Source organism: Pelodiscus sinensis, chromosome 1 (genome assembly GCF_049634645.1).
Source record: "Pelodiscus sinensis isolate JC-2024 chromosome 1, ASM4963464v1, whole genome shotgun sequence".
Classification (NCBI taxonomy): Eukaryota; Metazoa; Chordata; order Testudines; family Trionychidae; genus Pelodiscus; species Pelodiscus sinensis.
The window spans coordinates 227,805,472-227,827,053 of NC_134711.1; the positions used below are offsets into that span (position 1 = coordinate 227,805,472).

The window sequence follows — 21,582 nt, forward strand, 5'->3', positions numbered from 1 at the left end:
TGATGTGCACTGCCACTTTGGGAAGCATAGGACAGGGACTTGCTGCCCTGAAATAAGGAAATGCCCCCAAAAAATAATACTCATCTGCCCCATAAAATGAAGTACCATTAAAAAGGAAGATAATAAGATCAAAAATAAAAGCAGCATTATTTACCATTAAAAGGAAAAAAGGCCAGAGACTCAATTCAATTCACTAGGGATTTCACTGTTGCTGTTGATTTTTATGCACAGGCACTCAGATATTATTGTCAAGTGCCTGTATAAAACTCCAAGATAGATAAAAGAGACATCACATGGTCGTACCCCTGGTTGAATGTGAACATCCTCATTGGATATGATATTAAAAAATTCTCTATTCACCAGACCCATTGCTAATATTCTTGCTTAGGTGAGAACTGTTAACACTATATCCACCAAACTGTGCCTTCCCAACCCCTTAACTCTAGTTTCAACCACAATTTTCAACCACATAAAGCAAGAATTACAAATAAGACCAATATTATCTAAGGAACACTGCATAGACCTATCCCTCAGACGTCATACAGTTTATAAACCTAGAAAATGTGAAAACTTTCAGAAACTATTTTGGTTTACAGAAAAATTGCTGCCTCGATATCAAGGTTTCTCAAGTATCCTCATTCTTTTGTTTCAGTGTAAAATCTTTCTCAAGTCCACTTCTATGTTCATTTTATCACTGTTATTACAGTTAATTCATATTATTTGTTAATACTGTGATTGCACAGTGTGCTTGAGTCATTTTGATCCTGAAGGATAAAAATATCCTCCCTTTTCAATTCTTGCCAACAACATTTTGAGAATTTTGTATTATTTCTAAAAATAATTCAATATCTTTTGTACCCGCATTAATTTAGAAACATTAGTTTAATAATAAGATTTCTGACACATAGCTCATCTGCCTCTGTTTATTGTCACTTTGAAATCATAATTCTATTCGCGGCATATTTGATTGCTGTGAAGATTATCATAATGTCTCAAAATACTTGAGGAGCAGATGAATACTTTATAAGAAAAGATCGTATTGTTATACAGTTATTCTTGGTGACTTTTAAACTGGGAATTAAAAAATAGATAGCATGTAAAGATAATTGTTTCTAAATAGAAAGCTTTTCAGTGTTTCCCATGAGATGTCAGCAGCTCTTTAAAAAAAATTGCTTCTTAAGCTTTTGTACAGTAAGTGCTGAAGAAACAATTGTATTCTCTAAGGCCATTTAATTGCTATTATTTTTCATTCATTAGTTTTCCCCTTTATTTTTGACTAGATGACCCTAGAGGCAAACATCAAAAAAAAATCCAAAGCAAAACTCAGAATTACCTTAATCTGTATGCGGTAGATGGGCTGCGGACCTTATGTATTGCCAAGAGAGTAAGTATATGCAGGTTCTTAGTTTGCTTTTAAGGAGAGTATTGACAAATCTTTTTGCTGTAGTCCATTAGCAAGAACATTTATTAGGTTTTTTTTTTTCATTTTTCTAGTAATGCATGAATGCTTTTGCATATTTTGGATGTACCTTTACCTTCTCTTTTTAAATAGGTTCTAAGCAAAGAAGAATATGCTAGCTGGTTAAAAAGTCATTTAGAAGCAGAATCTTCTATTGAAAACCGCGAGGAGCTGCTGTTTCAATCTGCACTTCGTATGGAGACAAATCTGCATCTACTTGGTAATTACATGAGAGTTGGACATGAAATTAAAGCGTGTTTAAAAAGTTCAAAGCTCAGTTTTAAACTGCTCTATTTAAATTATTTCTGTGCCTTCACAAATTGGTTATTACAAGACTTTCTCATGAGTGTCTCTTGCATCATCACAAAAGAATGGGATAATAAGTAACACACACATACTGTTTGTCACAGTTTGATCCCTGATGTAATACCAATTAAAAGAATGGAGTAAGACCAGGGATGAACCTAACCCCTTATCTTAAATGAGATTTGCTGACCTAAGTAAGAAAAGTAGAATGTGGCCCATTTTTTCTGCCTATTTTCGTCACGGTGGTGCATCTTGAAAATACTTGAGATTTGTTTTGTCCTTCTGAGGCACTGGAAACGTTGATGATGTGCATTGTATTTATGGTTTAATGGATTGAGGAGGCAGGAACTCATTTCCTCCTGGGCTGTCTATCTGTCCATTGGCTATGCCCTGAAGTCCATACAGCCCTGAAGATTATTGATTACATAGTCCTAGACCAGTACTTTAAAATATTACCAGTACCAATGCAAACATGGGTTCACAGACATAACCCTGACTTACTTACTGATGTGGTCCAGGCTGCCGAGGATTTTCTGCCCACTGCTGAGGCTAGCAAATCTACCATGCCATGGCCTGACACCTGGTAGGCCTAGAGCTCAAAAGATCCAGCACTTCTCCCTCAGCTACAGTGGCAACTCCCTGTTGAGGACAGAGTCTCTCACAATCCTGCTCCAGTAAAAAAAAGCTGTTCTTATTAGTGATCGTGGTGGTCAGCATTTCATTTACATTTGTTTGGTTAATGAAGGCGATTTTAAGACGCAGTCATGAGGGAACAGTTTGAGCAGCCAAGTCTTCTTTTTTTTAATTGATTTACTTGCTTTGTTCATGCATTCAGGTGCCACTGGCATTGAAGACCGTTTACAGGATGGGGTCCCAGAGGCCATTGCAAACTTGCGTAAAGCTGGCCTGCAAATTTGGGTTCTCACTGGAGACAAGCAAGAAACAGCCATTAATATAGCATATGCATGCAAGCTATTGGATCACGATGAGGAAATCCTCACCTTGAATGCTGGATCATTGGTAAACAGATCCTTGGGAGACGGTTAAATGTTATGTTGAAGTCTAAATGTGAACAGTTTTGCTTTGATTTTTAGCAGCTGCCGTTAGAAGGTTGATTCCTTTCTTTCTTCTCCTTTATTTTTCTTCTTCATGTTCAGTCTATATTTCAGGGATAGGATGTGTACAGTGGTGTAGGGCTGGTGGCTGAGTGGAACCCAAGCCCAGCGGCAGAGCCCCTGAGCATCTGCGGCCCAGCAGCCAGCGGCAGGGGCATGTAGCCAGAGCACTCAAAATCTGGGGGTGCTGTAGCAACCCCACACTCCTATCTTCCGCACCTATGGATTGTATGTGGATACTTACTTATTATTTATACTCCCTGGTTGTAGTTCCTTGTATCATGATACAAGTTGAAACTAAATATAGCAGCACCACTATGCATGAATATTTATCACAGCATACTACGAATGCCTTTCTTTGGTATACATTTTAATGTCTTTCTGAGCCTGATGCCCACTGTATAAACTCCATAGTCCCGCTGTGTCACAATAACTATTTTTCAGTATACAAAAGCCAGGACCAGCATTAGCGTGCAGCAAGCAAGGCATCTTGTCCCACATCACAAGAGGGCCTATAAAGCTAAGTTACTTGAGCTTTGGCTTCAACCCCAGGTGGCAGGGCTTGGCACCCCAGGCTTCAGCCCCATCTGATGGGTCTTCTGCTTTCTGCGCTGGCACCCAGCAGAAATAATGCTGACCCTGGTTAGTGACACACCTGAAACTTGCTTGCAGCCTCCCAGGGGACCCAAACTACTGGTTGGGAGCCACTGTGTTATACCATAGATCAGGGGTGGACAATCCATTTAACAAAGAGAGCCAAACAGTGGCGGGAAAAAAATGCAAAGAGCCGTACCAAAATTGTCAAGCAAAAAAAAAAAAAAAAGCCTCCAGAACCGAATTGTTGAGCAAAAAGAAAAAAAGCCCCCCCAGAACAGATTTATAGAGCAAAAACAAAAAGGAGACTGCCCCCTTTAAGACGGCCGCCATCTTGGGCACCAATTTTTAAACCCCGCACCTCCAACCCTGTAAGCACAGGGAAGCCGGGGGTCAGGGAGAGGAGCCGGTGGGGGCTGTTTGGGAGTTCGCAGGAGCGGCTTTATGAGCCGCACTTTTGGGGGGCAACAGCGGCATGCGGCTCTCAAGCCGCGGGTTGGCCACAGCTGCCATAGATGCCTTACGGGACATAAGTATTCATTTATTTCTTATTGGCATCCACTGCAGATACAAGAGCCATCTACCATATGTATTTTAAAGGAGAAAACAATGAATTATTGAGAATTATTTTAAAACCAATGGACTCTAATACTAGGTAATTCAGTCATTCATACTCTGCTACATTGACTTTTTCATTTGATGGTAAGGAAGATGTTTGAATTTCAGTGCTCATAGTCATTGATAACCTGAGCTACAGTCAGACATTGCTCAGCTTGTCTTAAATACATAATAGCAAGGAGTTTGCTGATACAGTCAAACAGATAAGGAATCAGATTGATAGCACCAAAGTAATTAAATGTGGTCATCAACTCAGCTTTCAAATCCAGAGCTTGCGGTAGACTAGAACTATCCAACTACAATTCCTTTTGAAAGGAAAGGGAAAGGGAAAGGAAAGATAATGAGATGTTCCAGTCTTGAATGTATAAAGTTAGCCGGTAAATTGATTTCCTATGGTCTCACTTCTTTACTTCTGATAAATTGACAAATATTTCACTACCAGACTGGTAGTATTTTATCTTACGTGTTCAGATGTTCATAATACATTCTGTTAATTAAGTTTGGTTTGGTTAAAATATAGATTTTAAAATACGTGAAATAATCTTTAATTGTCATTTACAAATACCTGATTAATGATTTGATTAATAGTCATTCTGTGATGTTCATTACCATGGTTAGTTGAGCGCTGATTCTCATTATATCACATGCCAATTCTGTTACTCTGAAAATAATCTGAAAGAAATTAATTTAAAAGCACTACAGTTTAAAAAGGAAACATAATTTCTTTTGAGCCCTTTTTTATCCATTGCTAGCAGTGTTTTCTCCAACAAAAATTAAGTGTTTTTAGCTGGAGTAAAGAAAGAGCAAAGAATAATATAAATAAAAATTGTTAAAGTGGAATCAGTATTGAATGCTCTATAAAGTTCCCCATTTCTAAATCTATAACAAGCATGGTAAGTTGATTATATGATCCCACAGCAGCAACTTCCAATTAAACATTTTTTTTACTATATTTCAGGAGACAAGTGCTGCTTTGCTGGACCAGTGTCTGCGGTATATAGAGTCTAAGTTTTCAAACAACGCAATAGACAAGACTGCAGGAAACATGACAGTTGGATTTGGACCTCTCTCTCCACCTTCATCTTCAGTGAATTCCAGCTTGGGCTTAGTGATTGATGGAAAGACTCTGGCTTATGCTCTGGATAAAACACTAGAAGATAAATTTCTTTCACTAGCCAAGAGATGTCGTTCAGTTCTGTGTTGTCGCTCTACCCCACTGCAAAAAAGCATGGTAGTAAAATTAGTCAGAGATAAACTCAAAGCAATGACGTTGGCAATAGGCAAGTATCCTCATTTATGTGAACCTATAGTTACTTTCATGCACCCTTTGGGAATTTCCCTTTACTTCTGGACACTTCCAAAGCCTAAAAATTCAATTTTAGTTTGAAAATGCTTCTGTGAGCTTAAGATCATTTATTCCCAACAAAAATAGAATTTCTGTAGTGACATCCGGGATTCCTTCCTGCAGAAGTTGGTCAAATGGAGTTGGCTGACTCCACAATGATGCTTGCATATAGCAATGTTTTGTAAAGAATTGAGTGAGCTGACACGATTGACTGTAGCTTTGCAGTACAAATCAGAACAAATCTGTGTTCAGAGTCATTTCAGTTGATCACAATTAAACCCCAAGCCACTGATTTTTAATTGTGAGTTGGCAACTGTGCTGAAGACCGGTTGTCCAGGACTATATGTATTGCAAAGTTGTGATCACCATCATGTCAGCCAACATAGTTCTTCCCTATTTTCCATTATGTGGTTTTTCATGGGGACTGTAAGTCATCCAGTCAGTCATCCAGTTCAAAATCCTACAGCACCCACAAAGTTACCACTTGTTAAATTGAGAAAGCTCTGCTTGTTCCTCACACAGCCCTCCTTTTTCCCACTCTAATGTCACAGAGTGTATCTATTATGCTGAGCCTCATGCCCAATTTTAGGGTCCCTTAATACTTCCAGTCACTTAATATGCAGCAGGAAAGTTTTCAGGAGTTTGTTTCCCTCTTACACATGGACTGCTTAATATTCATACAATGCAGACATGACCTCTGCAGTCTAGCTCCCATTAAAGAGCCCAGTCATACAGAAGTACTCCATTTATGTTTCCTTGGCATGATACATGAAAAACCTAGATAGATGGACATGAAGGGCGTGGTGGTCCCTTCTAAAGTTCTGAAATTGTAGTTCCATGAAGTACAGGTGTTTCAAACGAGATCCCTATGCCATCCCTTCTCACTGATGTTCACAGTACTTGTCTTTCCTTTGTTTTTCTGCTTTAATCATCTCTACTTTAATAATATCAAATAATATGGAATCCTTTTCTTACTAGGTGATGGAGCTAATGACGTCAGTATGATCCAAGTAGCAGACGTGGGTGTGGGGATCTCTGGTCCAGAAGGCATGCAGGTAATGTAGTTTATTGAAAAGATTTCCCAGGAAAAATTTGGACCAAATGTTTTCTGTACATCTGCTTGCATCTTGCCTCCTAGTCAGCTGGAGCAAGTTATCTCTTGACAGACAGCAAAAGTAAATGAGTAAGTTGCAAACTGTCCTGAAGTGTACCAGTTGGGCTTTGTAAAAATCATTTATGCTTGAATTAGAGCATATGTTTCTTCTCCAATCTCTAAGGAGCTTAAACAGTTTACATTCACCTCATAAAACTCAAATTGCAAGAAGTCTTTCAGCACATTTACTTTTTAAAAGAAATCAGTTATTCATTTTTAAAAACCCTCAGCTATGTTCTATTTCTATAATAAATAAAGATTACATTTACTTCTTGCATTTTCCTCCTCTCACTTTTATTCTTCCTATGTCTTGCACTGGTCCTGTAAAATTATCTTGTGGTGTGGCTGGACAAATCCATTTATCGAATGCAGCTAAGATAGGAGGCACTGAAGAGTATACGCCACAGAAGGTTGCACGTGCTACTTGTGTTCCAAGCCATCCCATTCAGACTATATGTCTGTGTTGTGCACAAGACCTGCTCTCCTCTTCCCGCTGGTACATACAGGTCAGATATGGGTCTTACGCTACAGCTCTTGGGATATGAGTATGTAGCTGCGGCAAGAGTTAGGGGAGTGCTAGTTTGGGAGGGGAGCCAGACCACCTTCAATTGTTAGATAGCATAGTTGAGAGCTGAGATTGCCTCCTGAACTCTGTTTTTGTTAGGTGGCCCCCATCTCCACACTGTAGTTGTGGGAACTGTGACTTGTCAGGAGGACAGCCCCTCATTCCTATTACCATGCAAGAGGGTAGAGTAAATGACATCTCTTGCTCAGAGGGTATTGCCTTCTTGGTTAATCTGCACTTTGGTACAGTCCAAGGATACAGATTGAGGTCGTGCAGACTGTGATGGAGCCAACGGGCTCCGCACTCCTGGAGCAGGGGCCGCACAGGAGGAGACTCTGCACGGCGATGTGGCTACTGGGAGCCGGCGCGGGCACCACTTGTGGCGGAGCCGTCACGCTCTGTGTACCAGGGCCGGAGATTGTGCCGGAAGAGGCAGGGGCGATGGCGCCGCTGCAAGACTCCTGTGCATGCGTGGCCAAGACAAGTGGCTGCGATGAGCCAGCCCCTCCCTTACGTAAGAGGAGGGAGAACGTGCGACGGGCCGGCGTGCGCTCCGTACGGCTGGGGCGATGTTGTAGCACAGTCTTCAAAAGAGACCGGCCGCTGTTCAATGGGGGGGAAGCAGGAGAGGTAAGCGGGGACAGAGCAGTGCACAGGAGGAAGGTGGGGGAGTAGGTCTGTCGCCAGGGCAGTCAGGATCTGACAGGCCAAGCGTCGGAGGTCGGGCAAGGAAGGAAGAAGGCAGGGAAGAGGGTGAGTAGGAAGTGGCCCCGGGCAGGGCATGGGGCCCATGGGTCGACGTGTGTTGGGCAGTGTCCCTGTCAACCGTAGGAAGAAGAGAGAGAATGATCTCACCTCCCTTAGGGCCCGGGAAGGGACCCAGAGGAGTGGGCGGGCCCAGGTCCCCCTACCTCCCATCTCGCTGGCGTGAAGCGGAACGCGGAAAGGGGCGACTATTGTATTATCTGGAGAACTAGTGGCTGCATTAAAGACGCTGATCCTGCCATACAGTGGCAATTATACTGGTTTGGGGGAAAATACCCGGGCACGGGCGGGCAGTAGGACCCAGACCAGGACCCTGGGGCGACGCGCCCATAGGGTGTGGGGTGCTCCCGCTTACATGGACCACATGAAGTCCTTTTCCTGTTTGTCTGACAATCTGGCTGGGAAGAAGCTGCTCCTGCTGAGATTTGTGGGGATTCACTCAATATGCGTGTATCTCTGGCCATCGTTCCTGACAACCTGATGGCTAAATGTGGCAGGGCAGTTGGGCAGTAAAAGGTGAAAGCTTGGGTTAGGACTGGAATAGGATTGTTGTTTGGGTTTTTTTTTAAACAGGGTGTTGTGCTGTAATCAGGATCCAAGTAAGGATGAGTCTGGGGGCCTCACATAGCTTGTGTAGGTTTTACAAGCATGGGTTGAATAGAACCCAACAAGCATAGAATCCAGAGCAGGCTGTTTACAAGGGTCCATTTGAAAGCCTGTTGAAGTCAGTGGGAGTCTTTCCATTTACTTCATTGCACTTTGCATAGGCTCCTAGCATCTCTGCATGAACTCAAACCACTGATTTCTCATGAACATCTGAGCTTATAACATCCCACATCTCTTACTCTCTGGTTCTCCTTTTTCTGCCTTCCAAGTCTGCTTTTCCGTTGATCTTGTAATTCTGAGACATCTGGTCTTTCAGTGTCCCTAGCTGTTTGAGTGCATTCTTATCTGAAAGCCTGTCATTTCGCTTGTTATTCCATTAAACCACCTGGATTATTTCTCTTTTTATGTTTATTTTTTAATGAATGTTCGCACATTGTAGGAAGGCTTATGGATCCCCTGCCTTTGATCCCAGGGTTCCATAAGAAGCCACGCATGCCTTTGTACAATAAACAGCTGTCAAAATTGTATACATGCAGGTACTTCAAAGGAGTCAAGCATCTGGATCTCTCAGACAGCAAACTGACTGATTTATTTTTCTTTCACAACCTATGGAAGGAACAGCATGGATTATGAACCATGCTTTCCTAGGAAAATCTAGGGGGGCGGACTAGAATTAAAATGTCAAATCCAAATGATCTTTTGGGATAAAATAAACACACAAGTGTAATTGGATAAAACTGTCTTTCCATTAGAATGTGTTTTGGAATAATTTGGTAGAAATATAAAATTAAGAGAAATAAACAATTTTACCTCATTATTCCACAGTAGATTAAGAACATGTGTAGAGGAGAAGGAGAAACAGATGCAGGCATCCTTATGAATGAATAAGACACTAAACAAATTGCAAATTATAAAAGCAATACAGCTGTAGGTGGAATCTGTGGCCAACTCAATGACCTGCAGAGATCTAAAGCAACTGATATGCTGCTCCATTCATAATGAGCTCCTAATTCTTAAGAATACTTTATCTTGAATTTTAGACAGTCAAAATTAGCTATGATATAGAAAGAAATCATGCTGATTCATATCATAGATATGATTTGGCAGGTTCTAAACTTTCAAGGGAACTTCTTTTGTAATGATTTCTCACAATTTACCAAACTTGCATATATACTTAAAAACAAATTTCCTTAGAGTACTTGGATCTCAGAGGAATGTGAGTTGGACTACATTTGAAAGTCAAGATAATGATCATTAATTAAATTATTTTGCTTTTTTTGCTTTTAACTCAACTCCTTTTTAGCCTTTTTAACTTATCATGATACAACATGTTGTTTGTCTCGCTCTCCCCATTTATCTCTCCTGCGCAAAATAATAATGTTGTCTTTGTATTTCTTAAAAAGAGAAAAGCTTACAAGCATCATCTCTGAGAATCTGTGCAGTCACACTCAACTATAACCCTTGGCCCTTTATCACCCCACTTCCTTCCTGCCATTTGTTACTCATTTCATCATCTTCAATATTATAGATTTTAATATAGAAGCAAGGATACTGTCATTTTTGTGTGTTCTGTAAAGCACCTGTTTTGCTTTGGGACACTATAAAATTATAACTGTCAAAGCTATGGATGTCAACATGAAGTTGACTCTACAATTAACCAATAAACCTAGTATTATCGGTTAATCCTATCTACTACACACTTCCCCCCCACCTAACACAGGCAGCAAGCGGCGGGAGAGAAACCAGTGCCATGGGGAGTCAGCTTTTAAGCTGGCTCCCCACAAGCACCGTATCCTGTGGAGCTGCTCCCTCTCCTCCCCCCACCCCCACACTGTTGCCTTTGATAGAGGGGAAGCAGCACAAATGGTAAAGGGGGACAGGCAGGAGCCAGTACATACGGAGAGCTAGCGCCGTGCAGCCGCCTGCCCGCCCTGCCCCTCTTGCTGTCTCTCACAGAGGCAGCGGGGGGAGGGGCAGGCAGGTGCCAGTGCTCAGGGGGAGCTGATACAAAGGCAGCAGAGTGGAGTGGCAGGGGGCTTCCCAGGAAGGGGGTCGGGAATACACTGGCTACTGGCCCTGCATCAGGGGCCTATTGAATAATTGTGTAACAGCAAAGTTTTGATGTGGTTACACAATTATTCAATTAGTCTGTATCAGGGGTGGCCAACTCGTTACAGATGAAGAGCCAAAATAGTGGTGGATACCAGTGCAAAGAGCCAAGGGAAAAAGTTGTTGAGAACAACACTCCCCGCCCCCACCCTCTGACTGCCATTTGGTCGAGCCACAATTTTTTCTTTGAAGAGCCATGGGTTGGTCTATATCTAACCTCCCTAGACAAAGCATTGAGGACACAATGGGCCAGACTCTTCTTTCACTTACCCCAAGGTGGATTTTAATGAAGTTACTCTTCATTTACATTTGTGGATGTTCGTTGGATGCTTGCTGGCATTTTACAATAATGATTTCAACTCTTCTTTCATTGAAGGCAGTGATGGCGAGTGACTTTGCAGTCCCAAGGTTCCGGCATTTGGAGAAGCTCTTGCTTGTTCATGGGCACTGGTGTTATTCCCGGCTTGCTAATATGGTGCTGTATTTCTTCTACAAAAATGCAGTAAGTGTTTGACTTGACAGTTTTGTGGCTCTGCATGTTTCTAGGGTTTATTTTGTGTGAAATGAGCATGAGGTCAGCCTTAAAAATGGTTTATAAATAAGCTGCAAAGAAGCTTGCGGAGTTGAAAGACAGCTGGCTGCCATTCACAGGAATAGCAGGCCCCACTCTGTGACAACTACAGTGTGCTGAAGAATGTGCAAATTAAGAAACATGAATAAGAAATGCTGCTTAACAAAAGTTTCTTTATAGAGCAGCACCTTTCACAAAAATCTAGCTAGATAGATAGAGGAGCCTTTAATGTCAAGTCCAATCTGTGCTGATCTGAAGTAGAAGTAGGTGTGATTTCTCTTCCTAATCCTGTTTTATAATTGTTTATGCAAATTATAAATTTTCCCCAGTGATCTGAGCTAATTTGGGCCTTCTAGATTTGTCAGACAAGCATATTGGAAGTGTTTTTGTTTTCCCTTACTTCCTTCAGCCAAATAAGTACACCATGAAAGGAGCATATTCCAATACATATCAAAGTATGGGCCTGAATCTCCTCCTTATTACAACAATGCCAATCATGAATATCTCCGTTATTAGATACTGGGCTATTAAAAACTCAGCTCTTCAGCCCTGCCTGAGTCCCTTTGCATCACTCATATAGCATTGAAAAGTCATCTCAGGTTTCCTTCAGCATGGAAGAGTCATTGGCTGGCATGAAGATGCTATGGATTTGCATCACTTGCTCATTCTGTTGCGAGTAGGGATCATGAAGGAGAGGGATCACACACAGCACTCCTGATCTCCAGAGCATAATAGGAGTGAGGATCCATCCTTGTGTGTCTAACTGAGAGGGCAAGTAGCGCCTGGTACAGTTAAGGTTGTTTTCAAACTTCTATATATGAGAAAATTATAAGCCACGATTAAATATCTTTTGGCCTAAAGATTCCATGTCAGATCTCAGTCCAAAGTTAATTTTTAACTGTCGTAGGACAGGACTGTATTTTTTTTCTCAAATTGCTGACCTGCATAGAGCTAGACAGATAATAAAAACTGTCATTGGGTGAGCAATCTTTCCATGAACATGGGCATGACATAAACATGCTAAGCATGGTCTGATCAGAAATGAAATATTTACATACTTTCAAAAACTAATCAAATGCTTCCAAATTCTGAAGTTCCAAACATCTCACTGAGCCTTAAAAAGCCAGCCAAGTTTGAACAGTTGACTTACGCTAGAGCTCCCACCATTGCTACCATAGGTGGAGTTGCACTTGCAGAAATGCAATGTCAGGAAACTTACAGAAAAATGCCAGCATACATAGACTCATGATGCTAGTATACATGGATTGATGTGTTGAGTATCTGCACCTTCCTATCTAGATATTTCTGGTGTGCCCATCACCCTGGTAATATTGAATCAATGAAAGTGGAATATTATCCTTTCGGAGAAATGTACTCAGAGCAATTTTATTTTTAAATGAACACATGCTCAAGAATGATATATGTAAGAACATTCCAGTGATCAGCATGAAAGGATTCAATGTATACATTTGCATTTGTGTTCTATCCTTGTAAAATCTTACATTCCTCTACACCCTTCTCCCCTCACTCCTGATGACGAGTATTATTTTTCATGCCACATTTAGTAAGACATCCAACTGCAGACATTTTCTGAAGCTGTTGCCCCAAGACTTAACAAACTTAAGAATATTTATGTTTGCTCTTCTTCTGCTGCCTTCAGAACCCTTAAGAGCATTCCTACTAACTCTGAAACCACAGTGGGAAATCCAATTTAGATGTTTCAGACATATAGTGGCTTCCCTCAAGAAAGAATTCTAACTTCTTCTAAGATGCAAGCACCTGATTTATTCACAAGGGGACCGCTCTTGATGAATTGTCCACAGGGAATCAAGATAACCGTGCTGCATACATTCTGTTAGATCTTCTATCGCCTCACGTTTTTACATTTGTGTGTAGTATGTCAATCTCCATTCTGCTATAGAACCTATCTAGCTCATAGTTTAATCCCAGATTCATGCACAAACCCTCTCCAGAATTTTAAAAGGTGCTTCTGTCTAGGCCCTAGTTGGTCACATGGTTGCTTGAGGCAGAGTATGAAAAGGAAGAGAAAGCTGGGTCAAACAGATGCCAAGGGAGAGGACACAGTCCCTCTCCTTCTAGCTAGCTAAATTGGGGAAAGCCTCTGAGAATTACGGCTAAGTGTTATTAGTTGATAAGAATATAAGAACGGCAATACTTGGTTTGAGCAAAGGGCTATCTAGCCTGGTATCCTGTCTTCCAGCAGTGGCCAATGCCAGGTGCCCCAGAGGGAATGAGCAGAACAGGGAATCATCAAGTGATCTATTCCTGTCACTCATTCCCACCTTCAGGCAGAGCCTAGGAACACCATCCCTGCTCATCCTGGCCAACAGCCATCGGTGGACCTATCCTCCATGAATTTATCTAACTCTTTTTTTGAACCTTGCTATACTATTGGCCTTCACAGTATCCTCTGAAAAGAAGTTCCTCAGATTAACTGCATTGTGTGAAGAAATACTCCCAAGTCCACCCTGTGTGTTTGTTTTAAACCTGCTACCTCTTAATTTCATTTGGTGACCCTTTGTTTCAGGAAAATAGGAGTAAATAGCACTTCATTACCTAGTCAGGATTTTATAGACCTCAATCGTATTCCCTCTTAGTTGTCTTTTTTTCCCAACTGAAAAGAGATTCTGTGGTACAGTTGATTCGCTTAAGATTTTACCTCATTTGATTCTACACTTTCTTTCACATAGAGTGCCACTTTTCCACCAGCACAACCTGTTTTATCCTTCCAATATGTTTTGAACCTTGGTATTACTACAACCCATTGATTATTCTCCTTCCACCAAGTTTCTGTGGTGCCTACTATATCAATATCCTTATTTAATATGAAGGTATCTTATTTAGTCTTCTAGCATTGTATATAAGTACATGCTATATAAGTACTTTAAAAATGTGTCATGTTTTAGCTGTCTAACATTTCATGATGTATTTGAGCAAGACACTTTTTTATTTAATTTTTTTTATCACATCCTGCCTCCATTTTATCATATTTCATCCTCTCCTCTTTACTAAGACATAGAGAATCTCCATTAATAGATCCTACCGTTAGGGATATCTCTGTCCAAACTAACTAAATGCTCTTCCACACCTGTCAGCTTTCCCTGAGCTCTTAGTTTAAAATCTACTCTACAACCTTTTTGATTTTAAGTGCCAGTAGTCTGTTCCCTTTTGGTTTAGGTGGAGCTCATCCTTCCTGCATAGGCGTCACCTTTCACAAATGTTTCCCAAGTTCCTGATAAATCTAAACCCCTCCTGTATACATCATCATCTCATCCACGCATTGAGACCTTGCAATTCTACCTGTCCTACCTCTGGTTGAGTAGCAGTGAGCTTTATATAGCTCTGATCTTCCTGAGTAGCCCTGCCCCCTAGTTAGACATAGATGGGTGCTAAAAGGCTCATTAGCCATAATGAGGATCAGTGCCTCATTAAGTAGCTCTCAGCCTTTCCTAGTGGACCACTAGGCTCAGCACACACACAGTCAGTACACAGTCCCCCAAACAAACAGATCACATGGCATATTTAAGTCAAGCAGCAAGCACACGACTAACACAGATACACACACAATGAACCTACCTCCCAAGGGTTTGCTTTCAGTTTTTTGTGATTCTTTGGTGGATGGATAATCCACAAGCCTGGAGAACAGCACCTCAGAAGGATTGAGACGTGGATCTTTATTTCCTTTCCTGGCTGTAAAGCTACCCACTAGCTAACATATTCCTTTTCAAGGGTACAAGATGTACCATCCTGCTTCCCCTCAAAGCTGAACAAAGCACGTTCTCACTTCCAGAAACACGTCACCTCCACTGATAGGCAGATACATCTCTAACAGCCAGACTCTGCAGTTTAAATGAACCCCAGCTGTTCTACAGACACTTCAGCCTTGCTGGTCTGGTTGTCTATCCTGCATACATGGTAGAAAAAAGTAGATAGTGTGATTTGTCCATCCCTGAGTGACCCCAGCCATGCTGGAGGCAGCATTTCCAATACCAAGATCATCACGCTCCCTCAATGCGAATGATTCACTTTTCCATTTTAAAGAGAGGATTGTAGGATGTTAAATCTCCATCCACTGTTAGTCGGATGAAATTGAAAAACAAAGATATTTGGGGGTATGTCTACACTGCCACCCTAGTTCGAACTAGGGTGGCTAATGTAGGCATTCCAAGTTGCAAATGAAGCCCTGGATTTAAATATCCCGGGCTTCATTTGCATCTTGCCGGGCGCTGCCATTTTTAAATCCCCCTTAGTGCGGACTCCGTGCCCGCGGCTACACGCGGCACGGAGTAGGTAGTTCGAATTAGGCTCTCTACACCTCGTACCGGTAGTTCGAATTAGAGAGCCTAATTCAAACTACCTACTTCATGCCGCGTGTAGCTGCAGGCACGGAGTCCGCACTAAGGGGGATTTAAAAATGGCGGTGCCTGGCAAGATGCAAATGAAGCCCAGGATATTTAAATCCCGGGCTTCATTTGCAACTTTGAATGCCTACATTAGCCCCATAGTTTGAACTAGGGTGGCAGTGTAGACATACCCATGCTGTTTAAATCAAACACAGCTTAACAGTTCTGCAATTGTATCCTCCAAGCTGTGCTCCTCTGATTACAATCTTGAAAAGAGATTGAGGATCACTGGGCTATTCAGCTATTTACTTTGCCCTGGATGCATCTCCAGAAAATTCTCAAACCAGCACAAGATACTGAAATAGAAACGTAGTCCTCCTTTTGACCATAACAGCACAGAGTTCTGCATTCATCAAAGACATATGGAACTCCAGAAAAATGTCATTATTCACTTACGTTTAGTTGCATTTTTACAGTTGTAATTGGATTGAAAATTAATTTCATGTGTGGCAGATCGAAGATCACAATCCTGTTGAGACACTTTAAGCATGAGTAGTGGGAATTTGAAATAAAAAAGATCAGTTGTCCTTAAGGGGGATTACTCATGATTTTAAGATTAAGCACATGTGCAAGTCTTTGAGGGATTGAAGGCAACATGATTTCACAGAGTTTGGAGAGACAATGTACTAAGATTTACACTGTTGTGTTTTTTTAACTTGTTTTAAATTCCTGACTAATCATGCCTTATGTACTGTTGATTTGATTGCAGATGTTTGTGGCCCTTCTCTTCTGGTACCAGTTCTATTGTGGGTTCTCTGGGTCTTCCATGATTGATCAGTGGTACCTGATCTTCTTTAATTTATTATTCTCTTCTCTCCCACAACTGGTCACTGGTGTGCTGGATAAGAATGTACCAGCTGAAGTGCTAATTGGAGTACCTCAGCTCTACAAAAGTGGCCAGAACATGGAGGTAAAAACTTTGCCTTTCAGAAGATTTTTTTGTGATGGTCATAAGTTTAAATGAAAACAAATCTTATTGGCAAAGGACACGTTGGCTCCAAATAAAGCTAAGGAATGGGAGTCTGAGACATAGTTTTTTCTTGTTTGTTAGCATTTCTAGGTGAACATCTAACACCCACAACTTGCCACAAAGGGGAGTAGACTCAAAGTCCAGGCTCCAGTCTGTGCCCAAATGTCTACACTACAATTTAGAGTCTCACAGCCAAAGCCCCACAAGCGCGGATAAGCAGACCCAGGCTTTGAGACTCAGTATTTTTATCACAGTGGAGATCTACCTTATAATAGTCTTAACCAAAATATCTAAATTCCAGAAACTAAAAAAGCGAGGAAAAAAAGTCTTTTTTAAAAACAATAACTTTAAGTACTTGGCTATATGTTTGTTAGTGCATTTTTTCTTTTCCACAGTTCATTCTAAGCATCTACTCTGATGAGCTAGGTGTTGTTCCACGTTTCAAATAGAGGCAAAAATAAAAGTCAGTAGAGTAAAATGGACCGTTCCCATCATAGCATAACACTGTTTACTCACCAAACATAAGAACTCACTCAATCCCATCAGGGGGAAAGGAGTAACTTGGAAGTGTGCCCAGAACCATTCTGAAATGGGGGGAGGGGCAGAGTGTGGGCAGGACCATGCCTCCCAGTTTGGGGAGGCATTACCTTCCACCACCTCTTATGCCTGCTGCCCATGGTACTATACTTGAAAGAAGAGGTAGGGAATTGCAGAACTGCTCATTTTCAGTGCATTTCTATTGATTTTATTTCTTTTCTTTTCTTTTCTTTTTTTTTAAACAGCTGTTTCTGGTTTTTAAATTTCCATTCTTTGGCCTGCTGCTCCTGAACATTGCAATTAAAGTTCCACAAACTAAATGCCCCGATTTCCTTTTCTATTAAAAGCTGACAAAAATAGCTAGAGTTATTTTAGACAGTTTTATTTGTTTTTCTTCATTGACAAACCAATCTACAGATTAATAAGAGAAACCTTTCACATTCACAAACAAGTTCTTTCTCAAAGCTGAGTCAATTGTCCATTCAGAAGTTCTTTGAATGTATTAAGCAATTTTACATTACATTTAGAATATCTGTCTAAAAAGGCTTATAAAGAAAATCATTCCTGCTTTGTCCCTACGTTGCTCGTTGGAAAAGATTTTTATTGAATTGGTATGTGTGTTGTTTTATTAGACCAAAGAACACAAGAATTTTCTGAGAGTCTCATCTCTACGCTCAGGAAACCTTGAGCTAGAGGAGGAAAAAAATCACGAAAAGAATATTTTTTATCATAGGAAATGTGCAACCAGCATAAGAATATCAGTAAAATATACAAGCATTTTACAAATATGATGTTTACAGAATGATTTCCTCTATATTCAGTTATTATACTGTATTTTCCGGCATATAAGGTGACTGTGCGTATAAGACGACCCCCTAATTTTCTAGTTAAAACATAGGTTTTCGCCTATACTCGCCGTATAAGACTACCCCCCCTTAAGAGGCCAACCGGCAGCGCCCCAGGTGCTCTGCCCCAGGGTCCACAACAAAAGCCTGGTCTGCTGGGGGGGGGGGGCGCACTAGCTGTGCCCCCCCCCCCCCCCCCCCCCCAGCAGACCAGGGACACCGGGAGCAAAGCCTTTGAGGATGCCGGCAGCGGGACAGCTGCAGCGCTTCTGGGCTGTCCCGCTGCTGGAGCCCCTCCGCGGCTTTGCTCCGCGTCTTCCTGGTCTGCAGACCAGGGAGACGCAGAGCAGCTTTTCTCGCCCTGGAGTACACGGGCGGCGGGACCGCGAGGTCCCGCAGTCCGTATCCTCCGGAGCGAGAAAAGCCCCGTTCGTACCTGCAAGTCGGGAACTGCCTGTTTGTTTATACCCGGCGTATAAGACGACCCCCGATTTTTGGGGGATGTTTTTTAGTATAAAAAGTCATCTTATACGCCGGAAAATACGGTATATGATAATTCATGTGAATGTAAAAATGGTTAAATTATTTATACTAATTGGTTAGTAAAATTCAGTACTGTTTCTTAAGGAGTGATTATATTGCTGTTTAAATATTCATTAAATATCATTATGGATTTTTCCTTCAAAGTAAGCTGCATACTTTCATATTTAAACTGTTTTGAGAGTCTTTTGTTTTATATGTAGATGCCATAATACCAGATATTGAAATGTGCTTCGGTGCTAAGCACCCCACTGAAATCAGGCACCCAAAATACATTTGAAAATCTGGCTCTTTGCCCCTAGTCCAGCAAAGATGTCTGCATGTGTAGCAGTTTACACGCTACAAGTATGTAACTCCACTGAAGTCAGTAGGGCTATGAAAGCCTTTGCTTGTTCAGGACCTTAGTTCTAAATTATACCGTCTTGTGAAAAAACTACAGAAGAGGATGCTTTAGAGGCAGAAATTCTGGTCATGGAAACCCCAACTAATCACTCCAGCAGGAGGGTGGAGTTTGTTGGCTTGGGAAGGGAAAAAAGAGTGATGAGGTTATCTGCACAAGCACTGAAAAAATACATTGCAATTTAGATGTTTCTGGTAATAACAAATGACTTCTTCATTTGTCTCTTACGGTATGTTTTTGTGTCACAGGAGTACCAACCACATATGTTTTGGATGAACATGATTGATGCTCTCTATCAAAGCCTCGTTTGTTTTTTCATTCCTTATTTTGTAAGTTATCTCTTCAGACATTCTATTTCATGCAATGTGAGGAACAGGCTTGAAAATACAGATTGAATCCCTTTTCCTTCTTTTCAGATTTACTATGACTCAGAGGTGGATATATTCTCCTGGGGAACCCCCATCACCACAATAGCTCTTTTCACCATTATATTACATTTGGCTATTGAAACCAAAACTTGGGTAAGCTGTCTACAGGAAAATTATATGCTTCTGGGATAGTTTACTTATTTCCTTATCATCATTCTTTAAAATTAACTAAAGCTTGTTTTATTTTCTTCAGCACTTCTGTTTTTATCAGGCATTGTAACCAAACATAAAAATGATTTAAACTTTGAGCAATTTTGTAATCCTGTTTGTAGAATAATGGTTTATGAAAATACACACCTGGATTTTTGTACCAGAAAATTAACAATCAGTTTGTGTTCCTGTTTCTTCTAGACTTTGCTCCACTGGTCATCTTGTGTCTTCAGTATCCTTTTATTTTTCATTGTGGCTCTGATTTATAATGTTTCTTGTCCAATATGTTATCCTCCATCCAATCCCTACTGGACTATGGAAAAATTGATGGGAGATCCTGTGTTTTACTTGACTTGTATTATATCACCAGTTGTTGCATTACTGCCCAGGTACAGTATCTTCCTTGCGTGCATATGTTAGAGGCTCATGTACTTTGTCTGGGGTAGAATTAGAGGAAAGGCGAAGGGAGATACCTGAAAATAATTTTGGGGTGAGGACTTTTCTATTTTTTTAAAATTCTCAGCCAGATAAGGAATATTATTATCTGCATTTGAGTACTTAAGGTTGCTAGCTAGCAGAGTCAAATTACTGGTATATTAATATCACTGGTGGGTGGTTATTGTAGGTCCCATTGTCAGCATACTCACAGCTCTTCTTGGGACAATTTTTTTTATTATAAATGTGAAATCTAAAATGAATTAAGTGTGCTGCTTGCCTGTTCCAATTCTCATTCTGTTAAAGTAATTGTTATACTGTGTTCTGTGAACATTTTTCCCTCGATAAAAATCATAAGCAGTTCCTGTATCTTTGGGGTGTCTTTTCATACATGAATTTTTTCCTCCTTCAGATTTCTGTACCGAACTCTTCAGGGGACTATTTTTCCAACCAAACTTCAGCTTGGACGCCAGTTGAATAGATGGCCTCTGGACGCTCGCAGCCAGATTCTGAACCGGTTGAATATCAAAAAGGAATCTATTCCCCAGAAGCTACCATGTACAGAACATTCCTCACAGGATCCTCAGTCAAATGCTAGTGATAGTTTTAAGGCCTGCAAACAAACCCCTACTTCAGAACCATCTCAGCATGGCTACAACCCAGCTTCCCCATCATGTACAAGGGTAGAACACAAAACAGGACTGAGTGTTACTGTCTCGCCTGCTGGCCCCCTGTTATGTGGGGAAAATAAACACTCTTCAGTGACAAATAGTCAAGAACAATACCTGGAATTTGACAAAATTACTCACAATGCTTCAGAGATGGAGTCAATGTCTGTAGAAGAAACGTTCCCATGGAACTCAACAATAGACCAGTCAGGCTTCAGTTTATTGAACTGGATCACATCAACACCCTTGTTCAGTCGATTTGGGAGACTTTTACAACTCCCACCAAGTCAGTTACAAAATGAAGTGCAGGGCAACGTGTCTGTGCTTGGCTCCACATCTTCTTTGTATCAGGACTTCAAAGGCTTAACAGGGAAGAACTCAAATGACTTTCAAAAACAAATTAAAGGGACCCCAACAGATTGCTGTAAAAATGAAGCTCATGAAATCACCTTCTTATGACATGGGCCTTGAGTACATTTATATTGTTTCTGTTTGCACAGATTTATAGTGAAATTATTCCATTTGTTTCCAGAGATGAAACAGGAGATCAAAGGTACAAAAATTATTTAAAAAATCTTTAAATATTATATATTGAAATAAAAGCTTTAAATATAAAGAAAAAATATACTTGGATGTTCCAATATCTCTTTATTTTTTTCATCACATTTTATAAGAAAATGCAGGACTTTCATTTTCCAGTTGCTTCTCTTTCATTTTGGCAAGTATTGCCCCAAAAGATTTGAATTTCAGGAGCAATTATAGACATGATTATAGTTGGTTCAGCAATCATGAAAAGGAAAATACATAATGATAACACTGTATCCCAGCGGTTTGGATAATTTGTGTGATTTAAATTTATCTGATTTAAAATAAAAAATCTCTGTGAGGTCTGACAATCAAGTTTTTAAGGGGAAAACTGCCAGGCAGGATTTTGAAAGTATCATACTTTTTTGTAAATATTAACAGCATCTTGCCACCA

At 40.8% G+C, this 21,582-nt stretch overlaps 1 protein-coding gene across 2 annotated transcripts in view; it reads left to right on the forward strand.

Moving 5' to 3' along the window:
- Nucleotides 1-21,228, forward strand: part of ATP10A (ATPase phospholipid transporting 10A (putative)) — a 153,800-nt gene extending 132,572 nt beyond the window's left edge. Inside the window, exons 11-22 of one of the 2 annotated variants that reach the window (XM_075916477.1) lie at nt 1,281-1,384; nt 1,553-1,679; nt 2,601-2,785; nt 5,051-5,372; nt 6,416-6,492; nt 11,012-11,137; nt 16,340-16,540; nt 19,171-19,251; nt 19,339-19,443; nt 19,702-19,732; nt 19,871-19,889; nt 20,348-21,228. In XM_075916477.1, the coding sequence (XP_075772592.1) occupies nt 1,281-1,384; nt 1,553-1,679; nt 2,601-2,785; nt 5,051-5,372; nt 6,416-6,492; nt 11,012-11,137; nt 16,340-16,540; nt 19,171-19,251; nt 19,339-19,443; nt 19,702-19,732; nt 19,871-19,889; nt 20,348-21,062 (2,093 nt within the window). In that variant the 3' untranslated portion in view covers nt 21,063-21,228. Of the gene's footprint in view, nt 1-1,280; nt 1,385-1,552; nt 1,680-2,600; nt 2,786-5,050; nt 5,373-6,415; nt 6,493-11,011; nt 11,138-16,339; nt 16,541-19,170; nt 19,252-19,338; nt 19,444-19,701; nt 19,890-20,347 lie in introns of both variants that reach the window. The other variant, XM_006116091.4, reaches the window with a different exon arrangement.
- The last annotated feature ends 354 nt before the right edge of the window (nt 21,229-21,582 follow it).